Source organism: Hylobates moloch, unplaced genomic scaffold (genome assembly GCF_009828535.3).
Source record: "Hylobates moloch isolate HMO894 unplaced genomic scaffold, HMol_V3 SCAFFOLD_2, whole genome shotgun sequence".
In the NCBI taxonomy this organism is placed as follows: Eukaryota; Metazoa; Chordata; class Mammalia; order Primates; family Hylobatidae; genus Hylobates; species Hylobates moloch.
The window spans coordinates 177,292,097-177,319,244 of record NW_026652277.1 but is presented as its reverse complement, the minus strand read 5'-3'; the positions used below and the strand labels follow the sequence as shown (position 1 = coordinate 177,319,244).

At 40.8% G+C, this 27,148-nt stretch overlaps 1 protein-coding gene across 3 annotated transcripts; it reads left to right on the top strand.

The window, feature by feature from the left end:
* Positions 1-27: 27 nt before the first annotated feature.
* Positions 28-26,379, top strand: DYNLT2 (dynein light chain Tctex-type 2). Of its 3 annotated transcripts, XM_058435699.1 has the most exons (5): positions 28-276; positions 7,348-7,554; positions 8,385-8,543; positions 11,326-11,446; positions 26,099-26,379. In XM_058435699.1, the coding sequence occupies exons 1-4, from the start codon at positions 157-159 to the stop codon at positions 11,434-11,436; spliced, it is 597 nt and encodes a 198-aa protein (XP_058291682.1). In that variant the 5' UTR covers positions 28-156; the 3' UTR covers positions 11,437-11,446; positions 26,099-26,379. The 3 variants fall into 3 exon arrangements, with proteins under 3 accessions (XP_058291682.1, XP_058291683.1, XP_032018455.1); XM_058435700.1 differs by lacking the exon at positions 26,099-26,379 and having other exon boundaries at positions 7,348-7,438; positions 8,449-8,543; positions 11,326-11,515; XM_032162564.2 differs by lacking the exon at positions 26,099-26,379 and having other exon boundaries at positions 11,326-11,515.
* The last annotated feature ends 769 nt before the right edge of the window (positions 26,380-27,148 follow it).

Sequence of the window (27,148 nt, the reverse complement as noted above, 5' to 3'; positions counted from 1 at the left end):
CCTGCGCGCCCCTCCTCCAGGCGCCTTGGAGCCCTGGCAGGCCCTTCCCACCGTACGAGGCGCAGGTGGAAGACTTCCGCCCTCGCGGGAGCGGCTGGGGCGTTTGACCGCCGGCGGAGAAGGGGAGGCGGTGGGCGTCTTGGAGAACAGAGCGAGATGGAGAAGCGAGGCCGAGGCGTGAAGTCGAGCCCCATCCAGACCCCGAACCAGACCCCTCAGCAGGCTCCGGTGACGGCTAGGAAAGAGAGGAGGCCTAGCATGTTCGAGAAGGAGGCAGTGAGTGCGGAGACTGCTAGGGGCCGAGACGGCTATGTCCGACCTTTTAATTGAAATTGCTCCCCAGTGGGCCCCGCTCTCGTCACCACCTCCAGAACCAAGGAGGCAGCATTTCCCTTTTGTTTTTCTTTTTTCCTCAGATGCGAAATAGAAGCCTGAGACTGAGTTGGGCAGTCCCCTTTGGACTTGAGAGCTAAAGTTTTCTTGTTTTTTAATTAGGGCCATAGAACCCTACATAAGTCGATTGGAAGGGTGGTTACAAGATCTTCTTTTCAGATTTACTCAGCTTGCGGATTTCCTGAGAGTAATCTGAGTATTACTGCTTTGTACTAAAACACAGTATGTTAGTGTATTTAGTGCCATTATAAGCAGTTTTGCTAGCGAAAAATGAGTGTGTGTTGTATTAAAAAAATAATTTGATAAACCAGGCAGAATAGTGCCATATTTTGGGTTTTTAAGACATCAACAGTCTGGATATTTGAAGAATGTACAGGAGAAAAAAACTTAAGTTGAAAATATTCTGTCCAAAACTTACTGATAATGATGGAAAGGGTCATTATTCAGTTTTATTGGTGGTATAACACAGGTATTTCTATATGATTAGGCTTTGAAAACCGTTAATGTATTAAAGACTCCATATTTTATTGATACTTTAACAGAAAATTAGTTTGCCCAAGGATACAAAGCTGTAATGATAGAGCTGGGACCGGAACCTGTATGCTAGTACTCGGTCCACTTGGCCTGTACTGGTTTCTCTTCATACTTACTTCGTGGACCTATAATAGGATGAAGACAGAGATGACAGGCAAAACCATTTTTTGAAGACCCTAAAACATTTTAAGATTATTCTCAAAAAGAGAATTCTCAAAATAATTGCTAAATTTCAGGTTCTTGTTTCCCTGGTGTCTACATTTTACAGAGGAAAGAACGAACTAAAGGAGGAAAAGTAAACAGGCCAAGTTTACACAGCTAAGAAAAAGAGCAGAGCAGGGCTAGAAACCCAAATCAGTTGGACTTAAAACTTCACACTCCCAAACACTATGCTGTATTACTTGGCAATGAATCTGAGTAACAGATAGATCACCAACAGTAAAGAAAAATTTCTATATATTGAGGCAGACAAGGGTGACTTTTATAAACTTACTGCCTATTTGAGGTCTGAAGTGGTCTTTAAAATTCAATGAGCCTGAACTCAAAATGAGATACATAGGTGCACCTGGTATATAGGTTAAAATCTGGGAGTGAGGGGACATGGACCGAAGTAATTATTGCTTATTTGATATGGATGTGATCAATTATAGCTATCTTTAAAGTTGATTCTTTTAGAGGTGAGAAATTTGAATAGAACAATAATTGGGAAGAAATTGAGAAAGGACTCTACAAATGTACCTGAGGAAACTGTTCACTTAGTCATTTCTAATTTAAGGTAGCTGTTAATTTCCCTATTTGGGGGCATAGGAAAATTTAAGACATACCGTTTAATCAATATGACCATCTCTTGATTTTATCTGTCTTGCCTCCATTTCTTTTTTTCTAGTGGTAGCAACCACTAGAGAATTAACTCATCTGCAATTGTATAGAGCTTTGGTGAGACTGTCAGCTACTTTCCTTAACTTTTTAATGAGGATGAGACCCAAACTAAGCTAATTAGATGAATTCTTTGAAATAATGCAAAGAAAATGATTGAGTTTTATTCACATTGAAGATGAGAAGCTGAAGTGCTCCCTGTGTCTTTCTGAATCTGGTTCATCAGCCTTCTCTGCTGTTATGTAAACTGTATCTTTCCAATAAATTATACTTTGGCTTAACAAGAATGAGTTCCTCTTGTTGTGATCAAAGGTAACAAAATGCGAAGTAAATTACTAAAAATGGAAAATTTGATTGTTCTAACTTGTGCACATGCATCGAAAATCTTAAATACAGCCGAGTGCAGTGGCCCATGCCTGTAATCCCCACTTTGGGAGGCCAAGGCTGATGGATCACCTGAGGTCAGGAGTTCAAAACCAGCCTGGCCAACATGCCAAAACCCCGTCTGTACTAAAAATACAAAAATTAGCCGGGCGTGGTGGTGGGCGCCTGTAATCCCAGCTACTCAGGGAGGCTGAGGCACGAGAATTGCCTGAACCTGGGAGGAGGAAGTTGCAGTGAGCCGAGATCATGCCACTGCACTCCAGCCTGGGCGACAGAGTGAGACTTTTGTCTCAGAAAAGAAAAAAAAGATCTTAAAACACTAGCATGTGGCATTTAGAAATAAAAGTAGTATCTCATGCCCAAGCTCATTTTATTTTAGGGCTATATGTGGGCTCAATATAAGGAAATGCTACATCAGTAGAAACTCAGGTATTATTAGATGCCAAAAAGTTTATCATATTTAAAGCCTATTCCCAATTTAAAAAAGATTATAAAGATTATTAATAAAAGGAATAAAATACTTTTAATAAGTATAGCAAGTCAGCCAATATTACACACGAAGGAGAAATGGTACAGATGTAAATTTTCAGCATATTGGAAGCATTAATGGTTATTTTCAGGCCACACACGAATGCCCCATTTCCTTAAGAGTCATTGCAGTTGAAAGCCACTGTTAATGATACTATGTAGTTGCATCCCTTGAGTATATTGTGGAGGAAAGGAAGGTCCCAATCACTGTCTTAGAGAAGCATTCTCTTAATAAACAAGAACAAAATGATTTTGGTTTTAAGAGGTTTAGGGAGCTAATAATGCTGCTTCTGCAATTAAGAGACACAGAAACCTGACAGATGATCACAAGAGGAGATTTATTTATGGTGAGGGATTTTTACTCGCAGCCAATATGGAGTAATTCTTACCAGAAACTGAAGTAACACAGAAAAATGTATGGAGGAATTGTTTCCATTGATTTAGGTGTCAGGCAGGACAAGAGAGTGATTTCCGAGAGATGAGAAATAGGTAAGGTGAACCCCAATATTGCTCCCACCTTAATTGCCTGGTGAGAATTTCCAGGCTACAAGACAAGGAAAGTCCTCCTTTATTTCAAAAGGAGTTGGGAGCCTGGGAAGCCAAGATAGCATGAGACTGGAGAACAGAGTATTAGGACAGGGCTGCACAAACCACCCCAAAGACCTACAGAGGGTTTCCCAGAGTATTCAGCTTAGTGCAGCAGTGCATCTGGTGAGGAAGCTTCTCACCAATGGTGGAGAGTGGAGGTGGAGAAAGAATCACCCAAAAGAAACAGAAAAAAAATCCTTGGACATGTTCCCACCAGAAAAAGTGGAAAACCATGAAAAATACAGGGCTTTGGTTAGTGTGCTAAGAGGTATATTGACTCAGTAGTGGGAAAAAATAGAGAACGAGTTCTCTGATCTGGCTTACCAAGGTTGAGAAGCAAGGCTCAAGAGGATTAAACTGTTTCCAAATGTCTTTGTTCTAGAAGAAAGCTCAAAAGTCTTAGGAATACAAAAATATCCAGCCTATAAGAAGGTAAAATTCACACTGTCGGGTCTTTAAATATTAATAGACCTACAGAGAAGCACGAAAATAAAGTTCAAAATTGAAGAAACAGTAAAAACAGCCCAGAAATTACATAAAAATAGAATTAGTATAAATAGACATTAAAGTAGTTAGGAGAGTTATTAGTTTTTGTCAAATTAAATCATATGAAGTTATTATAATTACATTCCATATATTTAAGAGTGTAGAGAAAGACTGAGCATGTTAAATTCAAATCGAACTTCTGTAGATGAAAAATACTATGTCAGGGATGAAAATACACTAAATGGTATTAACAGCAGATTCAACAGTGCAGAAGAAAGGACATTTAGAGACGTGGAAATTGGGGGAGGATGCTGGAAAAATATTACAAGATGTCAATGAGCTTTGACAGAACTTAAAATTTGCCTAAGTTATTGTAATTTGAGTCCCCAAATGAGGTGAGAGAGGACAGACAAAAAGTATTTGAAGAAATAAGGAATGAGAAATTTCCAAATTTGTTGAAAACTATAAACCCACAAATCTAAGAGGCTCAGTGAACTCCAAGCACAAGACACATGAAGAAAAATTATGCCAAGACATACAATCATAAAATTGCTTGAAACCAGTGATTTAAAAATTTAAAGGCAACTAGAACAAAGGAACGTTACATACACAGAAACAGACAAAATGACAGCATACTTCTCAGAAACAATGCAAGACAGAAGACATTGAAGCATCATCTTTAAGGACTGAAAGAAAATAACTACCAACCTAGAATTCTATACTCAGCAAAATATCGTTCAAAAAACAGAGGTAAGACTTCCAGCTTCCTTAAAGTCCCTACTATGTCCTAACAAGTAAAAAGCTGAACAAACTGAAAAAATTAACTCTTCTTAGATCCATAAGAAAAGTGAGGTCACAGGACAAACTGCTGCCCCCAAAAGTAGATTGACAAGCAGCAGTGTGCCCTGTGACCTCACTCCAGCCCTCCTTAGCCATCCTGTGTGACTTAAGCAAGTAGGGGAAAAAAACAGAAAACTCAGAAACATTTGTGAAGTTCACAGTCCAGAAGCACAGGTTCACTAAAATACCTAGTCATACAACTACAGAATGCTTCCTCTCCGTTAATACATTACCAGCACATTGCCAGAGGCCTTGTTAACAGCAGTTTCTTTACCCAGTGAATCATGGCTGGCTATCAAGAAAAAAATTAGGCATACTAAAAACAACCACAAACACACACAGTGAGCAGCAGAACCAAACATGGCAGGGATGTTGGAATTATCAGAATTTAAGTAACTATGATTAATATGTTAAAGGGCTATAGTTGATAAAATAGCATGCAAGAACAGATGAGCAATGTAAGCATAGAAATGGAAATCCTAAGAAGGAACTATAAAGAAATGCTAGACATCAGTTCCAAAAGAAGAAATCTCAAAAGAAATTTAAAAAATATTTTGAGCTAAATAAAAATGAAAACATCAAAATTTGTAGAATGCAGCAAAAACAGGGCTTGGAAGGAAATGTATAGTATTGAATGTATGCATGTGTTAGAAAAGAAAGAGCTAAAATAAGCCTCAAAGAAACTAGAAAAAGAAGAACAAATTAAATCCAAGAAGAAAAGAAATAATAAAAATTACAGCAGAAATTGATGAAATTGAAATCAGGTACCAACAAAACCAAAAGCTTTTTCTTTGAAAAGATCAATAAAATATACAAGCCTCTATCCAGGCTAAGAAAGAGAGGACACAAATTACTAATAGCAGAAATGCAAGTCAGGATATTGCTAGAAATTACATGAACACCATAAATATAATAAAAGAATATTATGAACAATTCTGTGCCCAGAAATTTGATAACCTAGATGAAATGGACCAATTCCTTGAAAGATGCATTTTCCCAAAAGTCATACAAAAAGAAATAGATAATCTGAATAAGCATATATCTGTTTTTAAAACTTGAATCAATAACAACCTTCCAAAGCAGAAATCACCAGGTTCAGGTGATTTCCTTGGTGAATTCTACCAAGCATTTAAGGAAAAAGTTATATCAGTTATTACAATCTCTTTCAGAAGATAAAAGCAGAATACTGTCTAAATCATTCTATGAAGTCAGCATTACCCTAATACCAAAGGCAGACAAAGACACTACAAGAAAAGCTAACTACAGACCTGTATCATGTATTAACACTGACGCAAAAATTCTCAACAAAATACTAGCAAACTGAATTCAGCATTTTATTTAAAGGATTTAACACCGAGACCAAGTGAAATTTGTTCCTGGAATGCAAGGATGGTCCAACATATGAAAATCGATCAAGGTAATGCACCACATTAACTAAATGAAATAAACCACATGATAAATCTCAATTGATGAAGAAAAAGCATATGGCAAATTCAACACTCTTTTATTATAAAAACACCCCAAAAACTAGAAATAGGAGGAAACTACTTCAACCTAATGAAGGCTCTATATGAAAACTGCACAGCAAATGCCGGGCACAGTGGCTCATGTCTTGGGAGGCCAAGGCGGGTGGATCATGAGGTCAGGAGATCAAGACCATCCTGGCTAACACGGTGAAACCCCAACTCTACTAAAAATACAACAACAACAAAAAAGTTGGGCGTGGTGGCATGCACCTGCAGTCCCAGCTACTCAGGAGGCTGAGGCAGAAGAATCACTTCAACCTGGGAGGCAGAGGTTGCAGTGAGCCAAGGTCGTGCCACTGCACTCCTGCCTGGGCCACTGAGCAAGACTCTGTCTCAAAACAAACAAACAAACAAAAACAACAACAACAACAAAAACAAAACTGCACAGCAAACATCATACTCAATGGGGAAAGACTGAAAGCTTTTCCTGTAATATTAGTAACAAAGCAAGGATATCCACTTTTGCCACTTCTTTTCAACATACAACTGGAAGTTCTAGCCAAGCAATTAGGCAAGAAAAAGAAATTCCTGGCTATTAATAAAATGAAGTTCACTGCTTTAACTTAAAAGGCTAGAGCATTTATCTGGGACATATTGGGCACTAAGCAAATATTTCATTAATGCATATTGGATGTCACAGAATGGATGTTTCTTCTCAAAAGCGTGAACTGATATATATATCAAATCAATGCTTTTTTGGTGTCTTTCACCTTAAGACTTATGAATGTGCTACCTAAATAATTGTATTATTTAAAAATAAGTAAATGAAGTAAAATAAAATTTTAAGACAATGAAGGATAATATTGTCATAATCTCAGGGTAGGGAGGAAGAAAGGTTTTCCCTATATCTCCATCCCATAGCCACTCAGTTGCCCTCCCTGGAGGCCACTCTTGTTTCTAGTTCCTTTGGATCGTCCATGGATATTCTAAATATATGCATGCAATTTGTATGTATATGTTTGTGAGTATAGATAAAAGGATAAATAGTATTCCTATTTTTTTTGCCAAATTGATAGCCAGGAGTGAATCTGGGATTTAGCAACCACATTATTGTAGAAATTTGTTTAACAAATTTCCAAGCTTTGTGTGAGCCCTGTCCCACTGTACAAGGTTCTTTAATCTGAAAACTCATTTACAGTTTAAAAAGTAATCTTTCTCCCTTTCTCTCTTCCCCTCTCTCTTTCTCCTGCAGTATACACAGATTTTAAGAGAAAGACTGAGAGAGTCAATTCATGATGTTCAGTATGTGGAGCCTCCTTTTGATGACTCAATTGCTGATATAGGTAAAGAATGGAAGAGTGCCCTGGCAAAATTAAAGTTTGCTAATTCATATAGAATGCAGCCATTGAAGAAATTCCAAGCTCATTCAGTAGAAACTAAAGTCCAGCAGATACTAACAGTAGGTTGATAAATATATATGATAGCAGTAACGTATGAGGGTTCTACAGAGAAACAGAAATTATATATATGAAGAAATTTATTCCAGGAATTGGCTCATGCAATTATCACTAGAACCAGAAGGCATTGTGTCATTGGTGCAGGCACAACAAGTCGGTTAATCAGAGATTTGTAGTCTGCTAGGTGTCCAGTTCGGCTCCTGGTTTGTAAGAAAGAGTAATGCTATATAGCCCACAGTCCATGTCCATTTCCTTCAAGCCATACGTTAATTTATTAATAAACATGGTTAGAAATCTTTGATTTCACTTTCCTGGAGGCCAAAGAAAAATCAGTGGAGTGAGAGGCTACAGGGGAGGGCTGGAAAGAAGTAGTTTTAATGTGAGCCCACTGAGCAGGGCAGTGACTTGGTACAGGTTCTGAGTCCAAGTAGTCTTCAGTATAAGAAAACCAAAATCTGAATTTTAATAAATGTATAAATTTTAAAAGGTTTCTTTCCTTTACCTAAGAATTTCCTTTACCTTCTAGAAGTCTTCTTTAGAAAATCTCTTTGTGTCTCTCTATTAACTGTTTGGCAGAGTAGTCTAGTAAATTACAACTTACAGCTTGTGTCAATAATGAAAAGTAATTGAATATAATTTGAAAACCCCAATAAATATTCCTCAAAATTGTTACTGAAATAGGTAAGCATAAAATTTATTTAATATTATTTAGTTAGGAATATATTTAAGACAGTTATATATATATATTATTTAGACATGTTTTCTACTTGAATTTTTATATAGAAAATATTTGGTTTGAAAATAAAAGTATTTTTCTTAAATTTTCTTAAAGGAAAGTCTTAAAGATGTCAAATATGATGATAAAGTATTCTCTCACTTGTCACTTGAATTGGCAGACCGCATACTGTTAGCAGTCAAAGAATTTGGGTACCACCGTTATAAGCTCATTATAAAAGTATTATTTATTCAAAAGACTGGCCAAGCAATAAATGTAAGTACCCCATTGATACAGGATCTAGCAATTAGAACTATAAGGCATCTCCTCCCTAGCGATTTGATTTTTATTGTGATGACTCAAGGGCATGCCATAGATTCTGAGGTACCTTTTGAAAGAACGTATCATGTTAAGTATATTTATTTCACTGTAAATTATTTGAAAAGTACAAACCAGGCTCATGCCTGTAATCCCAGCAGTTTGGGAGGCTGAGGTGGGTGGATCACCTGAGGTTAGGAGGTTGAGACCAGCCTGGCTAACATGGTGAAACCCCGTCTCTACTAAAAATACAAAAATTAGCTGGGAATGGTGGTGGGTGCCTGTATTCCCAGCTACTCGGGAGGCTACAGCAGGAGACTCGCTTGAAACTGGGAGGCAGAGGTTGTAGTGGCCCGAGATCGCTCCATTGCACTCCAGCCTGGGCAACAGGCTCAAATAAAATAAAAAATAAAAAATTAAAGAAATAAAGAAAAGAAAAGTACAAACCTAGAAGTAGCAATTTGGTACTACTAATTTATTAAATTGCACTGCTATTCTGTTCCTTGATCATATCAATTTTGACAGTTTAATGTCATTTAAGTTAATTAACCAGTAAATTTATTTTGGGCACTAATGGGTGTTAGGTACTAAGGAAAATACAAGGAATGATAAAACATGGACCATGATTCTAAAGGAGATTTTACTCTGCTTAAGGAGATAAAGCAGCACAATTTAGAATTTAGGGAAATAAAATGATAGGGATAATGTAAACAGCCTGGGTTTTGGAGTCAGATCGCCTCTGCCACACTTGCTGGCTGTGGCCTCGGCACAGTTTCTTCATCTATAAAATGGTGATGATAAAACTGGCTTCCTAGAGCTGTTGTGAAGATTAAATGAAATTATCTGTATTAAAATCCTTAACATAATCACCAGCACAGAGCCCTCAATAAACAGCAAGGTAATTATTAACATTATTTATTAATAAAGAGATAATATCACTAGGCTGTGTAATTATGTAAGGAGTTGATAAGGAATATGTGGGAATTGGAGAGAAAAGAGAGAAAAAGTTGTGTTTGGAAGAATCTGTAGAGGTTCCATAGAGGAGTGGACTGCATGACGAAGCATGGGGAGGGGGACCTAGACTGGCAGAGGGGTACTGGCGAGAGAACCGCCAGTCAACAAGAAAGAACTGTCCTGGCTCCCATTGAGAAGAGAAGCTGCACCACATATGACATACAGACTTAAGAAATAGGGACGTTCTAGATGATAAGTGCTACAAAGAGAACATTAAGGTAGGGATATGACAGAGTAGCAGAGTGTCTACTTGGGATTGTTCAGAGATGGAAGAACCCTCTGATGTTCAGATAAGAAGGAACCAGCTATACCAAAGAGAAGGGAGGATGTTCCAAGCAGAGAAAACTTCAAGTGCAAAGATCCTGAGGCAGGAATGACTTGGTGTGCTTGATATGTAACAAGTGTAGCTGGACTAGTAGCTAGTAGATAGTGGCATGATGTGCAGTGGGGGAATGTTTCAGCTTATTGCACAACAAACCACCCCAGAACTGAGTATCTTATAACAACAGCCATGTATTTGCTTACTTTCTGTGAGTCAGCTCGGCCTGGGTCAGCTACTTGGCTTTTCTGCTGGTCTCACTGATGCACTTGTAGCCCTCTAATGACTTACCTGGGCCTGCAGGTCCAAGATGGCTTCTGTCACTTGTCTGACTGTTGGGCTAGCTGTGGCTGGGCACCTGGGGTCTCCTGCATGTGAGCCAGCATCCTCCAGTAGGTTGAGTGGGCATAGTGTTCCACGAGCATGAGAGCAGAAGCTACAAGACCTCTGAAGGCCTTGCTTGGAAGTTTCACAGTGTCATATTTTACAACTCATAGCAAGTCACAAGGCCAAGACTTATTCACAGGGTGGGGACATAAAGTCAACTTCCTAATAGGAGAAGCCATAAAGAATTTGGGCCTTTTTCAGCCGGATGTGGTAGCTCATGCCTGTAATCCCAGCACTTTGGGAGGCTGACGTGGGTGGATCAGCTGAGGTCAGGAGTTCAAGACCAGCTTGGTCAACATGGTGAAACCCCATCTCTACTAAAAATACAAAAATTAGCTGGACGTGGTGGCAGGCACCTGTAATTCCCAGCTACTCAGGAGGCTGTGGCAGGAGAATCACTTGAACTCAGGAGGTGGAGGTTGCAGTGAGCCGAGATCACACCATTACATTGTAGCCTGGGAAACAAGAGTGAAACTATGTCTCAAAAAAAGAAAAAAAAAAAAGAATTTGGGCCATTTAGATCCTCCACAAAGAAGTGGGCTGGAATCAGATCACATATGGGTTTGTACACAGAGAAAAGGAGTTAGAATTGTCCATAACAGCCTACCTGTACAGTCAATGCTGTTTCTTCATTTCAAGGCAAGGCCCTGACAAACTTTTTGGCTGAAAATCTTTAAAGGGTGGGAAGACTTCCTTATCATGTACTACATGGCAGAGTCATACTGTATGCAGAGCCACTACATCCCCATTCCCAGGGGCCTTCTTCTTCTGGCCCTGGAAACACAGCTAAGAGAGCCTCTCTCTGTTTTAGAGAAAGGCCAGCCTCCAGTAAAGAAGAAGGATGGGCTGGGGCAGCGTCATTCTCCAGGCTCTTTATGAAAGGGAAAACCAGACAAATTACATCTTAAAAATAATTTCTGAGATACTGATGCATTCATTTTTAAAAAACTAGTGTAGATTTGAAAATTACTTCTTAATATGTTCAATCTAAAGTTGGACTTGACAAAATTTCTCTCACAGATTGCCAGCAGATGGATCTGGGACACTGCATGGGACAGCTGGGTTGCAGCTAAACACGAAGCAGAATCCTACATGGCACTGGTCTTGGTGTTTGCCCTTTATTATGAATAGCTCATTACAGGTACTAAGGATTGTTTACTTCCGAACTTCTCAAAAATAAATGAAATTTACATATTTGTGAACCTCATAATATTTCTGATTTGCTATATTCTTATTCTCATTTGAGGCCTTTCAGTTGTATTATTTTAACAACAAAGTAGAAGCTAGATTTTTATATTTATACTTACTATTATATTAACTAACATAATATTATGCCAAAGTACTATAAAAGGTGTATGCATGTGTGTCTGTGTGTGTATATATGTATGTATACACAAATTCTTAGAGTATAGGGAAAAGATCATTTTTGTAAGATTTAAGAAAATGATAATTTGCTACTGGAAATTAAAATGCAACCTTGTAAAGTATCAAATTCAGTAGATGTTAAGATAGATTTTTGGAAATTTCTAATGATATTTTGATACTTTGTATTCATTGTTTTGAAAGGAATTACTAAGTTTGAAAGAAAGATATTATTATATTTCATAATTCCCTAATATCCTCCTGCCCCAGCGAAACTGCTTACAAGTGTGTGGTGAATTTGCTAATCTATTAGGCTCTGTTAGGCTCTGTGAGCCTTCTAGGATCTTTTTTTCAGATGCAAGAACTGAAAACTCATATTAATTGTTTAGAGAAATGAGGAAAATTTTATTTCCCAGGGATTTGATCAAGGATCCAGGTTCTCTCCAACTTCCTACTCTCCCCACAGACTTCCATGTACATTCATTTTGCTTGACAGAATTTAATCATATTCCTATGACTAGACCAGTTGTAATTCCCTCCTTAAGGTTGGGGCTGGAGCCTACCTTTTCTGAAGCACGAGGTCATGTGAAAAGTGTGGCTATTTGTTAGCCACAGTGGCTTACTCCTATAATCCCAGCACATGGGAAGGCCAAGGTGGGAGGATTGCTCTAGCCCAGGAATTTGAGACCAGCCTGAGCAACATGGCAAGACTCCATCTCTTAAAAAAAAAAAAAAAAAAAAGGAGAAAATTGTGGATCCAGTGTACAAATTGGGACTCTTCTAGCAGGGAGGCAGGGTGTGCACTTGTGGGAGGCAAGCAATACCTGTGATAATCAGTGATTTTCATCATTACAACCAGAACTGAAAACAACCATGTCAATATTGATCAGTAAAAATACCTATTAGTTGAATTATCTATAAACAAGGAGATAAAAATGGCAGAGAAGGTTTTTTTTTTCACTTAGGTTTTATAATGAGTTGGTATCAGTTTCCACTTATGAGAGTTAAGGAGCTGAACTATGATTCCTGCCTGAATAGATCCAAATGGAGTTTGGCTGAGGGAGCGCATGAAAGTTTGTCTAGAATTATTCTTAGAAAATCACTCCAGCTCCCTCCTGCTGCCTTGTGAAGAAGGTGCATTGCTTTCCCTTTGCCTTGCGCCATGATTGTAAGTTTCCTGAGGCCTCCCAGCCATGGGAAACTAGGGGTGGGGCCAAGACGGCCGACTAGAAGCAGCACCATATAGGAGGCTCCTATGGGAAAAAAAACCATAAGCATGTGAATCCTTCACCAGCAACCAAGGTATCCAGGTTCTCTCATCAAAATTGACTAGAAGGCTGGCATTACCCACAGAGAGAAGGAAGAGCAGTGTGGTGCGGCAGCCCACCTGAGAGCCACATGGGGAAGGGGAACCCCCTTTCCCTAAGCCAAGGGAGGTGGTGAGTAAGCGTGCTACCCATCCAGGGAAACTGTTGTTTTTCCATGGAACTGTGCAACCCACAGATCGGAAGATTCCACTTGCAAACCCACGCCACTGGGGCTTAGCATCACAACCCTGGAACGCGCAGATTCTTACAGCCTCTCAGCTGGAATCTGCTTAAGCTTACCGAACTCCCATGGGGAAGGGTGGCCAGCACTGGCTGCGGCTGCCTGATGTCTAAGCCATTTGAGCTCCTTGTGGGAGGGGCAGCAGCCAGCACTGGGACTTGCGACTGCCTAACATGCTAAGCCCCCTGGGTAGGGGAAGGGCAGCACCCATTTCTGTAGCTCCAGGCTGCGCTTTTCCCCTGCTGGAGCCAGGCAGGCTGGACAGCTTGGTCCCAAGACTTGTCCCCACAGCCCAACACACTGCAGCCAGAGTGCCTCTTCAGGTCTAACTCTGACCCATCCTTCCTCAGTGGGCGGGGCTTTCCTGCAGGATCTCCAATAACTCCAGCCAGAGGCTCAGGGACAGAATTTGGATCTCCCTGGGCCTGAGCCCCTAGTGGGAGGGGTGGCTGCAGTCTCTGTGGACCAGCAGGCTTAGCCTCTCCTCCTGGTAGTTCTGAGTAATCCAGGCAGCCCAGACAAGTGGGTTCCCCCCAGTGAAACACGCCCTCTACCAAGGGATAAATTGCTTCATTATATGGGTCCTGCTCCCCGTGTCACACAACTGGGTGAGACCCTCCAACAGGGGTTGTCAGATACCCTATACAGGAGTGATCCTACTGGCATCAGGTTGGTGCCCCCCAAGGTCAGAGGTCCAAGAAAAAGGAGCAGGCACCCATCTTTGCTGCTTTCCAGCTTCCTTGAGTGACATCTCCAGGTATAAGAGCAAATCAGATGAGTAGGGCCATTTACCCCAGCAAACTGCAGCAGCCCTACAGAAAAGGGGCCTATTTAAAGAAAAACAAGCAGAAAATGACAACAACAACAACAACAACAACAAAAAAGACCCCCACAAAAACCCCATCTAAGGGTCAGCAGCCTCAAAGACCAAAACTAGACAAACTCATGAAGATAAGAAAGAATCAATGAAAAAATGCTGAAAACCCAAAAGGCCAGAGTGCCTCTTTTCCTCCAAATGATTACAGTGTCTCTCCATCAAGGGCACAGAACTGGATGGAGGATCAGAGGGACGAATGGACAGAAGTAGACTTCAGAAGATGTGTAATAAAAAAATTGTGATCAGCTAAAGAAGCATGTTCTAACCCAATAGAAAGAAGCTAAGAACCTTCATAAAAAGTTAGAGCAATTGCTAACTAGAATAACTAGCTTAGAGAAGAACATAAACAACCTGATGGAGCTGAAAAACACAGCATGAGAACTTCGTGAAGCATACACAAGTATCAACAGCAGAATCGACCAAGCGGAAGAAAGGATATCAGAGTTTGAAGACCACCTTACTGAAATAAGATATACAGACAAGAATAGAGAAAAAAGAATGAAAAGGAATGAACAAAGCCTCCAAGAAATACGGGACTTCATAAAAAGACCAAACCCACGATTGATTGGAGTAGCAGAAGGAGATGGGGAGAATGGAAACAAGCTGGAAAACACACTTCAGGATATTATCTAGGAAAACTTCCCCAACCTAGGAAGACAGGCCAACATGTAAATTCAGGAAATACAGACAACACCATTAAGATACTCCATGAGAAGATCAACCCCAAGACACATAATCTTCAGATTCTCTGAGGTCAAAATGAAGGAAAACCTGTTAAGGGCAGCCAGAGAGAAAGGCCAGGTCACATAGAAAGGGAAACCCATCAGACTAACAGCAGACATCTCACAGAAACTCTACAAGCCAGAAGAGATTGGGGGTCAATATTCAACATTCTTAAAGAAAATAATTTTCAACCCAGAATTTCATATCCAGACAAACTAAGCTTCATAAGCGAAGGAGAAATAAAATCGTTTCCAGACAAGCAAATGCTGAGGGATTTTGTTACCACCAGGCCTGCTCTGCAACAGCTCCTGAAAGAAGCACTAAATATGGAAAGGAAAAACTGGTAGCAGCCACTGCAAAAACACACCAAAATATAAAGACCAATGACACTATGAAGAAACTGGATCAACTAGTGTGCAAAATAATCAAATAGTATCATGACAGGATCAAATTCACACAACAATACTAACATTAAATGTAAATGGGCTAAATGCCACCAATTAAAAGACACAGACAGGCAAATTGGATAAGGAGTCAACATCTGTCAGTGTACTGTATTCAGGAGACCCATCTTACATGCAAAGACACACAGGCTGAAAATAAAGGGAAGGAGGAAAATTTACCAAGCAAATGGAAAGCAAAAAAAAAAAAAAACAACAAAAAAAAGCAGGGGTTGCAATCCTAGTCTCTGTCAAAACAGACTTTAAACCAACAAAGATCAAAAAAGAAGGGCACTATGTAATGGTAAAGGGAACAATTCAACATGAAGAGCTAACTATTCTGAATATATATGCACCCAATACTGGAGCACTGAAATTCATAAAACATATTCTTAGAGACCTACAAAGAGACTTAAGACTCCCACACGGTAATAGTGAGAGACCTCAACACCCCACTGTCAGTATTAGACAGATTAATGAGACAGAAAATTAACAAGGATATTCAGGACTTGGAACTCAGCTCTGGATCAAGTGGACCTAGCAGACGTCTACAGACCTTTCTACTCCAAATCAACAGAATATATGACACTTATTCTCAAATCAACCATATAATTGGAAGTAAAGCACTCCTCAGCAAATGCAAAAGAACTGAAATCATAACAGTCTTTCAGACGACAGTGCAATCAAATTAGAACTCAGGATTAAGAAACTCACTCAGAACCACACAATTTCATGGAAGTTGAACAAACTGCTCCTGAATGACTCCTGGGTAAATAATGAAATTAAGGCAAAAATCAAGAAGTTATTTGAAACCAATGAGAACAAAGATAATATACCAGAATCTCTGGGACACAGCTAAAGCAGTGTTAAGAGAGAAATTTATAGCACTAAATGCCCGCATCAGAAAGCTAGAAAGATCTCAAATCAACACCCTAACATCACAATTAAAAGAGCTACAGAGGCAAGAGCAAACTAATCCAAAAGCTAGCAGAAGACAAAAAATAACTAAGATCAGAGAAGAATTGAAGGAGACAGAGACACAATAAACCCTCCAAAATAATCAATGAATCCAGGAGCTGTTTTTTTGAAAAAAAGATTAACTAAATAGAAAGACCGCTAGCTAGACTAATAAGAAGAGAGAAGAATCAAATACACACAATAAAAAATGATAAAGGGGATATCACCACTGACCCCACAGAAATACAAACTACCATTAGAGAATACTACAAACACCTCTACACAAATAAACTAGAAAATCTAGAAGAAATGGATAAATTCCTGGATGCATACATCCTACCAAGACCAAATCAGGAAGAAGTTGAATCCCTGAATAGACCAATAACAAGCTCTGAAACTGAGGAAGTAATTAATAGCCTACCAACCAAAAGCAGCCCAGGACAAGAAGGATTCACAGCTGAATTCTACCAGAAATACAAAGACGAGCTAGTACCATTCCTTCTGAAACTATTCCAAACAATTGAAAAGGGGGGGAATCCTCCCTAACTCATTTTATGAAGCCAGCATCGCCCTGATACCAAAACCTGGAAGAGACACAACAAAAAAAAGAAAACTTCAGGCCAATATCCCTGATGAACATCGATGTGAAAATTCTCAATAAAATACTGGCCAACCGAATCCAGCAGCACATCAAAACACATATCTACCACGATCAAGTCGGCTTCATCCCTGGGATGCAATGCTGGTTCAACATATGCAAATCAATAAATGTAATCCATCTCATAAACAGAACCAAAGACAAAAACCACATGATTATCTCAATAGATGCAGATTGATAGGGTTGATAAACTTCAACATCCCTTCATGTTAAAAACTCTCGATAAACTAGGTATTGATGGAACATATCTCAAAATAATAAGAGCTATTTATGACAGACCCACAGCCAATATCATATTGAATGGGCAAAAGCTGGAAGCATTCCCTTGGAAAATCGGTACAAGACAAGGATGCCCTCTCTCACCACTTTTATTCAACATAATATTGGAAGTTCTGGCCAGGGCAATCAGGCAAGAGAAAGAAATAAAGGGTATGCAAATAGGAGGAGAGGAAGTAAGTTGTCTCTGTTTGCAGATGACATGATTTTATATTTAGAAAACCACATCATCTCAGCCCCAAAACTTCTGGAACTGATAAGCAACTACAGCAAAGTCTCAGGATACAAAATCAATGTGCAAAAATCACAAGCTTTCCTTTACACCAACAATAGGTAAGCAGAGAGCCAAATCATGAATAAACTCCCATTCACACTTACTACAAAGAGAATAAAATACCTAGGAATAGAGACAACAAGGGATGTGAAGCACCTCTTCAAGAACTACAAACCACTGCTCAAGGAAATAAGAGAGGACACAAACAAAGGGAAAAACATTCCATCCTCATGGATAAGAAGAATCAATATCGTGAAAATGTCCATACTGCCCAAAGTAATTTATAGATTCAATATTATTCCCGTCAAACTACCATTGATATTTTTCACAGAATTAGAAAAAACTATTTTAAATTTCATATGGAATCAAAGAAGACCCCATATAGCCAAGACAATCCTAAGCAAAAAGAACAAAGCTGGAGGCATCATGCAACATGACTTCAAACTATACTACAAGGCTACAGTAACCAAGACAGCATGGTACTGGTACCAAAACAGACATATAGACCAATGGAGCAGAACAGAGACCTCAGAAATAACACCACACATCTACAACCATCTGAGCTTTGACAAACCTGACAAAAAATAAGCAATGGGAAAAGGATCTCCTATTCAGTAAATGATGCTGGGAAAACTGGCTAGCCATATGCAGAAAACTGAAACTGGACCCCTTCCTTACACCTTATACAAAAAGTAACTTAAGATGGATTAAAGACTTAAATGTAAAACCCAAAATCATAAAAACTCCAGAAGAAAATCTAGGCAATACCATTCGGGACACAGGCATGGGCAAAGACTTCATGACAAAAATGCCAAAAGCAATTGCAACAAAAGCCAAAATTGACAAATGGAATGTAATTAAACTAAAGAGCTTCTGTACAGCAAAAGAAACTATCATCACAGTGAACAGGCAACCTACAGAATGGGAGAAAATTTTTGCAATCTACCCATCTGACAAAAGTCTAATATCCATAATTTGCAAGGTACTTAAACATATTTACAAGAAAAAAAAACAACCCCATCAAAAAGTGGGCAAAGGATATGAAGAGACACTTCTCAAAAGAAGACATTTACGTGGCCAACAAACATATGGAAAAAAAGCTCAACGTCACTGATCATCAGAGAAATGCAAATCAAAACCACAACGAGATACCATCTCACACCAGTCAGAATGGTGATTATTAAAAAGTCTGAAAACAATGGATGCTGGCAAGTCTGTAGAGAAATAGGAACACTTTTACACTGTTGGTGAGAATGTAAATTAGTTCAACCATTGTGGAAGACAGTATGGCAATTCCTCAAGGATCTAGAACCAGAAATACCATTTGACCCAGCAATTCCATTACTGGATATATACCCAAAGGAATATAAATCATTCTACTATGAAGACACATGCACATGTATGTTTATTTCAGCACTAATCACAATAGCAAAGACATGGAACTAACCTAAATGCCCATCAATGATAGACTGGATAAAGAAAATGTGGTACATATACACCATGGTATACTATGCAGCCATAAAAAGGAATGAGATCATGTCCTTTGCAGGGACACGGATGAAGCTGGAAGCTATCATCCTCAGCAAACTAACAGAGGAGAAAAAAACAAACACCACATGTTCTCACTCATAAGTGGAAGTTGAACATTGAGAATACATGGACACAGAGAGCTGAACAACACACACCAGGGTCTGTTGGGGGTGAGAATGGAGGGGAGGAAACTTAGAGGATGGGTCAACAGATGCAGAAAACCACCACAGTACATGTATACCTATGTAACAAACCTGGACATTCTGTACATGTAATCCCTTTTTTTTTTTTTTTTTTTTGAGACGGAGTCTCGCTCTGTCACCCAGGCTGGAGTGCAGTGGCGCGATCTCGGCTCACTGCAAGCTCCGCCTCCTGGGTTCACGCCATTCTCCTGCCTCAGCCTCTCCGAGTAGCTGGGACTACAGGCGCCCGCCACCACGCCGGGCTAATTTTTTGTATTTTTAGTAGAGATGGAGTTTCACCGTGGTCTCGATCTCCTGACCTCGTGATCCGCCCGCCTCGGCCTCCCAAAGTGCTGGGATTACAAGCGTGAGCCACCGCGCCCGGCCGTAATCCCATTTTTTTAAAGAAGAAATAAAGAAAAAAATATTTTGATCATTTTCTTACAATTTCTACCAATTCTATTAGTAAACTAAAATTCTCTGAGAGTTTCCTTCTGGCAACTATATATCAGAACAACTGTTCTTTCATAATAAAAGAAAAATATGCTTGGTGAAAAAAAATCACTCCTCCATTATACAGAGAATACACATGATAGTTCTAGCCAAAAAAATCTCTTAAAAAGGAACTATTGATGCTAATCTTGACCACAGAAAAAATTAGTAATAACCTATGAAATATATCATGCAATATGCCTTCCTGATGAACTCATCAGGATGAATTAATTGCAAAATATACTACCTGGTAATTGAGTTGACTGCCTCATAGATAGACTTGTTTGTAAAATGAGAATTATACTTTTTTCCTAAGGTTTGCATGTGAATTAAAGTGAATAATATATAATCAAGCACTTATGCACACTTATTAGCTCTGATACCTCCAAATTACCTTTAGCTCTGTTCTCTCTCTTTCCCTTCTCTAAACCCCCATATATACTTAGTTGTTAAATTCTATAGATTTTAATTTTTTGAAGTGGCTCAAAATAGCTTCAATTTTCCATTTCTGTTATATCTCTAGCCTAGGTTCTCACTTCCCTCAAATCTGTTTCAATAGCCCCTTTATTTCATTGATTCATTTATTATTTTTTTGTTCAACAGAATCATGCATCTACTATGTTCTAGGCACTGTTGGAGATGCAGATTGTATTGTGGTGAAAAAGACAGACAAGGCCCTTGACCTCACTGAACTTCTTTTGTATTGGGGGGCTGGTATTCAGCAACTACACTAGTAAATACTTCCAAGAATGAGGCAGGGAGAAAACCCAATGGGCCTATTTTCTTTGCCTTAAGTCTCATCTCCATACCTTACACATAAAACTGTTGGAGTTTTCATCTTGGAAGCATAACTTTATATCACTCCTTGCCTCAAAACCCCTCAGTGGCTCTTGATTGCCTTGTGAGTGAATACCAACTCTTCTGCCTACTCTTAAGGTTCTAGATTGTCCATAATGTAATACTCTGCTGTTTTCTGAGGTTAAGTGGATTCCAGGTGCATTATAAAGATCTCAGATCCTAGCAACACTTCTGTCAATCCAACGTCTCTCTCACTGCTTCTCCAGATTGGGTGAAATAACCCCCTTTGTCCTCTCATAATATCTTCTATTATTGCCTTTCCTCTAACATAAAACTCCTTTCCTCCTCTTCTTCCCCAATAAGCTATGTTGAGACCTGTACCAAGAAAACCTCTGCCCTGCTATCATCAGCCTCTTTCCCCTAGGCTCCTCCACCTAGGCTGTACTTCACCACGATCCTATAAAAGGGTGGAATCACCTGACCCCACTAGACTATCATGCTAAGTATTCAGATACATAACTTTTGAACTACTTGCCCACTGTGAAGAACACTCACATAAAATATCACATAAACATTTCCATCAGTCAAATCTGAACATCCACTAATCTGACTCCGTGCTTCTCTAAGCTTTTCAGGTGGGTTATGGAACTTTCCTTTTTTTTCTTTGAGACGGAGTCTCGCTCTGTCGTCCAGGTTGGAGTGCAGTGGCCCGATCTTGGCTCACTGCAAGCTCCACCTCCCAGGTTCATGCCATTCTCCTGCCTCAGCCTCCCGAGTAGCTGGGACTATAGGCGCCCGCCATCACTCCCGGCTAATTTTTTGTATTTTTAGTAGAGACAGGGTTTCACCGTGTTAGCCAGGATGGTCTCGATCTCCTGATCTCATGATCTGCCCACCTCAGCCTCCCAAAGTCCTGGGATTACAGGCGTGAGCCACTGCGCCGGGCCAGAACTTTCTTTATATGGTTCATCAGGCTCCTCTATATTCCCAACCTCTCTTCCACATGCATTTTGAGTTCCTTTCCTTAAAACAATCTGACTTTTCCCTGAAGAGGAGTGCCACTGCAGCCCTCTCAAATGAAGGCTGTTTTTTTCCTCTCAGTCTTTGATGACTTACCGCCAGGAGTTAGCATAGGTAACCCCTTTGACCTTAAAAAAATTCTGGCTCCTGAAAATTTATGCTATCTGGATATATAATCTTTTACCTGTTGATTTCTGCTGCCTGTAGTCCCTGGCTTATTCCTCCCCATCACTTGAAGACTTGAGCTACTGGATTATAATCTTCATCCTCACCCAACTCCTGTCATCTTTCCTTGGGACTTCAACATCCACATAGATGAGCCATCCAACAAGGCAGTCCTCACTTTGCAGGGTTCTAGTATGCACTGTGCAATTTTCACTGTGAGAATATTCAAGCAAATTTCATTTACTGTGGTTTAGTTAAATACCAGTTCCCCAACAACGTGGTTCACATTTCAATTATGATGGCATATTAACTTTATGTGAGGAATTGCATAAAGAAGAAAATTCACAGCTAGCTCTTCAGTTCACAGATCACTATGTAAATAACAGATGGGCATTGTCTTAGCTTGGGCTAATATAATGAAATGTCTTAGACTGGGTTGCTTAAAAAAATATTTTTTATTGAGGTTCTAGTGGCTGAAAGTCTGAGATCAGGGTGCCAACACGGTGGGGTTCTTGGTGAGGGCCCTCCTCCTGGTTATGTCCTTACACGGTCTTTCCTTGGTGGTGGTGGGGGCAAGGGAGAGAGAAAGAGAGCGAAGGAATATGAATCTTGTATCTCTTCTTCTTTTTGAAAGGATATTAATCCCCATCATGGGGACTCTGCTCTCGTGACCTCATCTAAATCTAATCACCTCCCAAAGTTCTCACTGCCAAATACCATTACACTGGGGATTAGGGCTTCAATTTATGAATTTGCGGGTGAGGCACAAACATTCAGTCCGTAGCAGATATCACAGTCTTTCTTTCAGAGTCTGTCAGTTATTGGTCACTGCACAACTGTTACTCAGTTTTTCAGTTTATAAGCAGCAAAGCATGTAGTTGTATAGCTTCCTTGTTTCCCAGTGATAAACTAACATGATATTTTACAAAAATGGATCATTAAAAGAGAATTGGCCAAGAAAGATGAAAGTACAGCAAATAAAAAATAATGCAGAAATGAAATTAGATGTGATTAGGGAATTTGAAAATGACAAAAGCAAAGCAAAGATAGGATGAGACCTTGGCCTACACAAAAGGCACCATAGAAGCCATAGAGAAAAAGTTCAGTAAGTAGAAAAAACAAGGTAAAGTTGCTTCAGGATCTTTTGGTTTAAATTGCGCTAGAAAGAGAATGCAAATTATGGCTGATATAAAGACTTTTTCCTGCTTTTGACTGAAGACTGTAATAAATTTAAATTTTTTTCCCAGTCGGTCTGGCTAGCATTCAGGTGAAGTGTTGAAGTTGGTTGTCTTGTTGAAAGAAAATGATAATTACAAAGAGACTAAATAAAAACCTTTTTCAGCCAGTAAATTCTGGTTTCATCATTTTATGAATTGATTAATGTGAAGAGATTAAAGTGGCTGTGACAAAAGGGTGAAGAGGTCCACAGGAAGTGTTGCTGATACACTTTGTATTAAAGAATTCCTGAGAATAGTTCACAAGATTGAAAATGCAAAGATAAAATGTTGGAAGCTAATCTAAACTTAGAATGCAGAATGACAATTTTTCAAGACAGAAGATTAATAGTATGAGAAGAGGCAAACACAGTTCACACTACTGTTGGTAAGTTTTTTTGTTTTCTTTTGTGTTTCACAAAGAATAAAGACTGATTCTCCATGTTTCTCATGTTTTAAATTATGGCATACTAAATAAATTAGTTTTACAATTTAAAAAATTCCTGATATATGTCTACGTAGCAGTAAGAGAGTTTTTGATGTTTCAACAAAAGTTCTTAAGTGTCACAGAACAATTTTAATTTTTCACTTTGATTATTAGGATCACTTTGCACAATTTCAACTTCCATGGTCATTTTTATAGTCATGTTCTACCATGCCAAGCTAGGACTGGCTGTATGCTACTTTCTAATTCCTTAACCAACTCACATTCAGTTGCCTTTTACCCCTCTAGACCTTGCTGTCGCCAATATTAGTATGACTTCTGAAATCTTTATTTCAAGCAAGTTATTCTCATGCAATCATTTCCTGTCCTTCCAGCTCACCACCTCTAGTACCCTGAAGACAGCCATTCTCTAACCTTATTGAAATCTCCAGTTCATTGGCTTTTTTCACCATTTATAGCCTGCAAATTTCCTACCTTGTCCAGCTTAGATATCATGGCTCATCATTATAATCACTCCTTTACAAACACACTCCAATTTCTTTGTCCCTCTTCCTCACCTGGAAAACCCCTTCCTGAATGAACCCCATTATCCACTTTGTCCAAGCCTGAATCCAAGTAGCTAAACTTGACTGAGAACCTGACAAAGCCAGACTGACTAGTTTCAGTTTAAATTAATGACCACGAGTCTCAAGAAGGCAAAACAATTGGCATCCTGGAAAGTTTGCTTTCCTGCTCTCTGACACACCTTCCTCAGACCTTCTGTATCTCTCTCCCCTACTCAGCTGTCAGCTGATTTTCCCTTTATATTTCATGAAGGAAAGAAAATATATCAGAAATAAAAATCCTTTAAGTTGGCCGGGCACAGTGGCTCATGTCTGTAATCCCAGCACTTTGGGAGGCTGAGGGGGGCAGATCATGAGCTCAAGGAGATCAAGACCATCCTGGCTAACACAGTGAAACCCTGTCTACTAAAAATACAAAAAATTAGCCAGGCGTGGTGGCGGGCGCCTGTAGTCCCAGCTACTCGGGAGGCTGAGGCAGGAGAATGGCGTGAACCTGGGATTCTTCTCTGCCAACTTACTAACTTCTCCATTAGGAGAGGTGACCAGTCCCTCTTTTTAAACATCCTCTCCTTTCAGTTTACAGTACTTTACACTTAGTTTCCTTCTTTTTCCTTCTCTTACTTCCACAAGTTGAGTACCTTTGGACTTCTTGGTCTTGGGCCTTATTTTCACCTATATCTGCATAATCTAAGTGGTCTCATACAGTTTCATGCTTTTTCCCCCCTTATCACTGTATTTCCAGGGCCTAACTCAGGGTGTAACTTAGTAAACAGTAAGGCATTCATTTGATGAATGAATGAATGGTTTTTTATATCTTCATCATTTAACATAGTTCTTAGTTAATACTTGGCTTGCCATAAAATATTTGTGGAATAATTGGACATTACTGTTATCATACAAATGAGGAAATGGAGGGTCAGAGAGATTAACTAATTTACCTTTGATCACACAGCTAATAAGAGGCACAGCTGGGATTTAAACCAAAGTCTTAACTCTAAATCTTTGTTCTCTCCATTACATCATAGTACCTCCCTACATATTTCATCCTTAACTCCTAGAATCCATCTTCATTTACCTTATTCTTATGCCAAACTGGAACGACTGATGTACCTGAGTATGTCTATTTTCCCACCCCTCGGCCTGTTTGCGGCTTGAAACCCAATTTCTACTTCCATTGCACATCTACCTGTATCTTTCCTGTCTTTAAAGCAGTTTTCAAATTCTATGTCAACCTTGAAACCTCCATTTTTTTAGTTGGTAGTAAACTCCATTTTTTTTTTAGTTGCTAGTTGTTTTCCCACCTAAGCTGCCTTAAAGTACAATTATATATTCGTACCATACTGTATTAGTGTTGAAGCTGCCTATAGGCAGGGATCTAATCTATACAGTGCCTCCTTAATATTCTTCCTTGCCTTGCACATTGGAAGACTGAATCAGTTATTTGTTGACTCAGGAATAAATTTGCATTTGATCTTGTCAACCTAAATAACAGACAGGTTTGCCAAACATGACAAATCTATTTGAGAGTGGGCATTGCAATGTAGAATATGGTGTCATAGTAAACTATAGGTGTCTTCAGGGAGGTAAAGGAAGACAAGGGGTTTAAAAGGAAAAACGAGGAGATTACGTAAGTTGTTTTGAAACAATTATCCTTGGCTACAAAGATCAGTAACAAAGGGGATGGCCAGTCCAAAGTTGGACAGGCAGTTGCTGCGCAAATGTCCTTGAAGCATTTTTTTGTGTAGTTTTGTGGCCTTTGTGCAAGGCTGTGGTTTTGGCAGTCTTTTGTGCTAATTCTTTATATCAGGCAATTATTAGTGAGAACCTTCCCATCATCGCTTTCCGTGACTCCATTTTCTGACAGCTTTCACAATCTAGAGACAGAATCCCGGAGGGAGAGGAATACCAAATAGCTGAAGAGTTTTTTTTTTTTTTCCCTTAAAAAAAAAAGCCGCTAAACTCTACTCTGATCAGTGAAAAGAATTTAGCTGAAAGATGCAGTTTCCTCTTGGCGGATTCAGACAAGGAGTGCAGCGGCAGCTTACACCTGCACGTGGTGGGACAGAGGGAAGTAGGCATGGTCTGGCTGCGGCTGAGAGAACGAAGCTGGATTAGGAGTGGGTTGAGGGCCCGGCGTCGTCAGTGGTGACCTCTCTGACCTGAGGCAAGTGAGCCAGGCTGGACTGAGCGTGTTAACGTCGGTGTTTGTCAATGCGACGCGCTAGAAATAATCCCTTTATCTTTCCCAACGTTTGTTTGTTGAGTCTAGGCAACAATAATGAATGGAAAGGAAACCGGCTTGTACTTCAAATCCGAGAACATTCTCTACTCTCCAGAACAAGTCATCTGCAGGCGCAGGCAATGGAGTCCGTGAGGCCAGCTGTACGGCGGGTCGCCCCGGACCCAGGCTCGTCTCCTCACTTTCCGCTGTTTTTAGTGCGGTCCTACAAGTGCCCTGGTGCAGCCCGAGATCAGTAATAAATGCAGCTGAAATACACCGGCTCCCACGTTCTCGCGGGGGTACCTGCCAGGCCGGCGTCCACGCTCCTCCCCGGCTCCTGGCCGACCGCGTTCTCAGCGGAGGCATCAACCACGCGGGAACGCAAGCCACGAGGGCCGAATCTTAGCGACTTCTTCCCGCCGTACCTCCCGCACGCTCTGGGGCGGGCGCCGACAGCCCCCAGAGGCAGCTGCGGATGCTTGGGGAAGCGCGGCCCGGGCAGGTGGCTCCGCTGCTCTCTCGGAGCGCCGCCAGCGAGAGGGGCGGCCCCAGAACAAAGGCGGGAGAGGAGCGGCGACCGCCAGCGCGTAGAGGCGGAGGCCGCGCAGTCTCCACGCGGCTGCTACGGGCAGGGCGACCCCCGGCAGGGAGGGAGCGGGGCGGGGACCCCCGAGAGGGGCGGGGCGGGGCGGGCGCGGCGGGGGCGCGGAGAGAGGGAGGGAGAGAGGGTGACGCGCGGAGGGGCCGGGCGGGGGGCGGGGGGCGGCGGGGAGGGGGCGGCTGCGAGCGCGCCAAGTGGCGACGAGCCGGGCCGGGGCGGGCCGGAGGGCGGGCGGGAGGTGGGGCGCGCCGCGGACTGGGGGGAGCCGCGGCCGAGTACAACGCTGGGCCGTGGGGAGCCAGGCGGCGGCAGGGCTGAGGGGAGCGGCGGGGCTGAGGCGGCCGCGGGGCTGAGGCGAGCGAGCGGCGCGGCTGAGGCGGCCGCGGGGCTGAGGCGAGCGAGCGGCGGGGCTGAAGGGAGCCGCGGCGGCGCTGAGGCCAGCGGCAGAGCTGTGAGGGGCAGCGGCGCTTAGGCCAGCGGCGGAGCTGTGGGGAGCG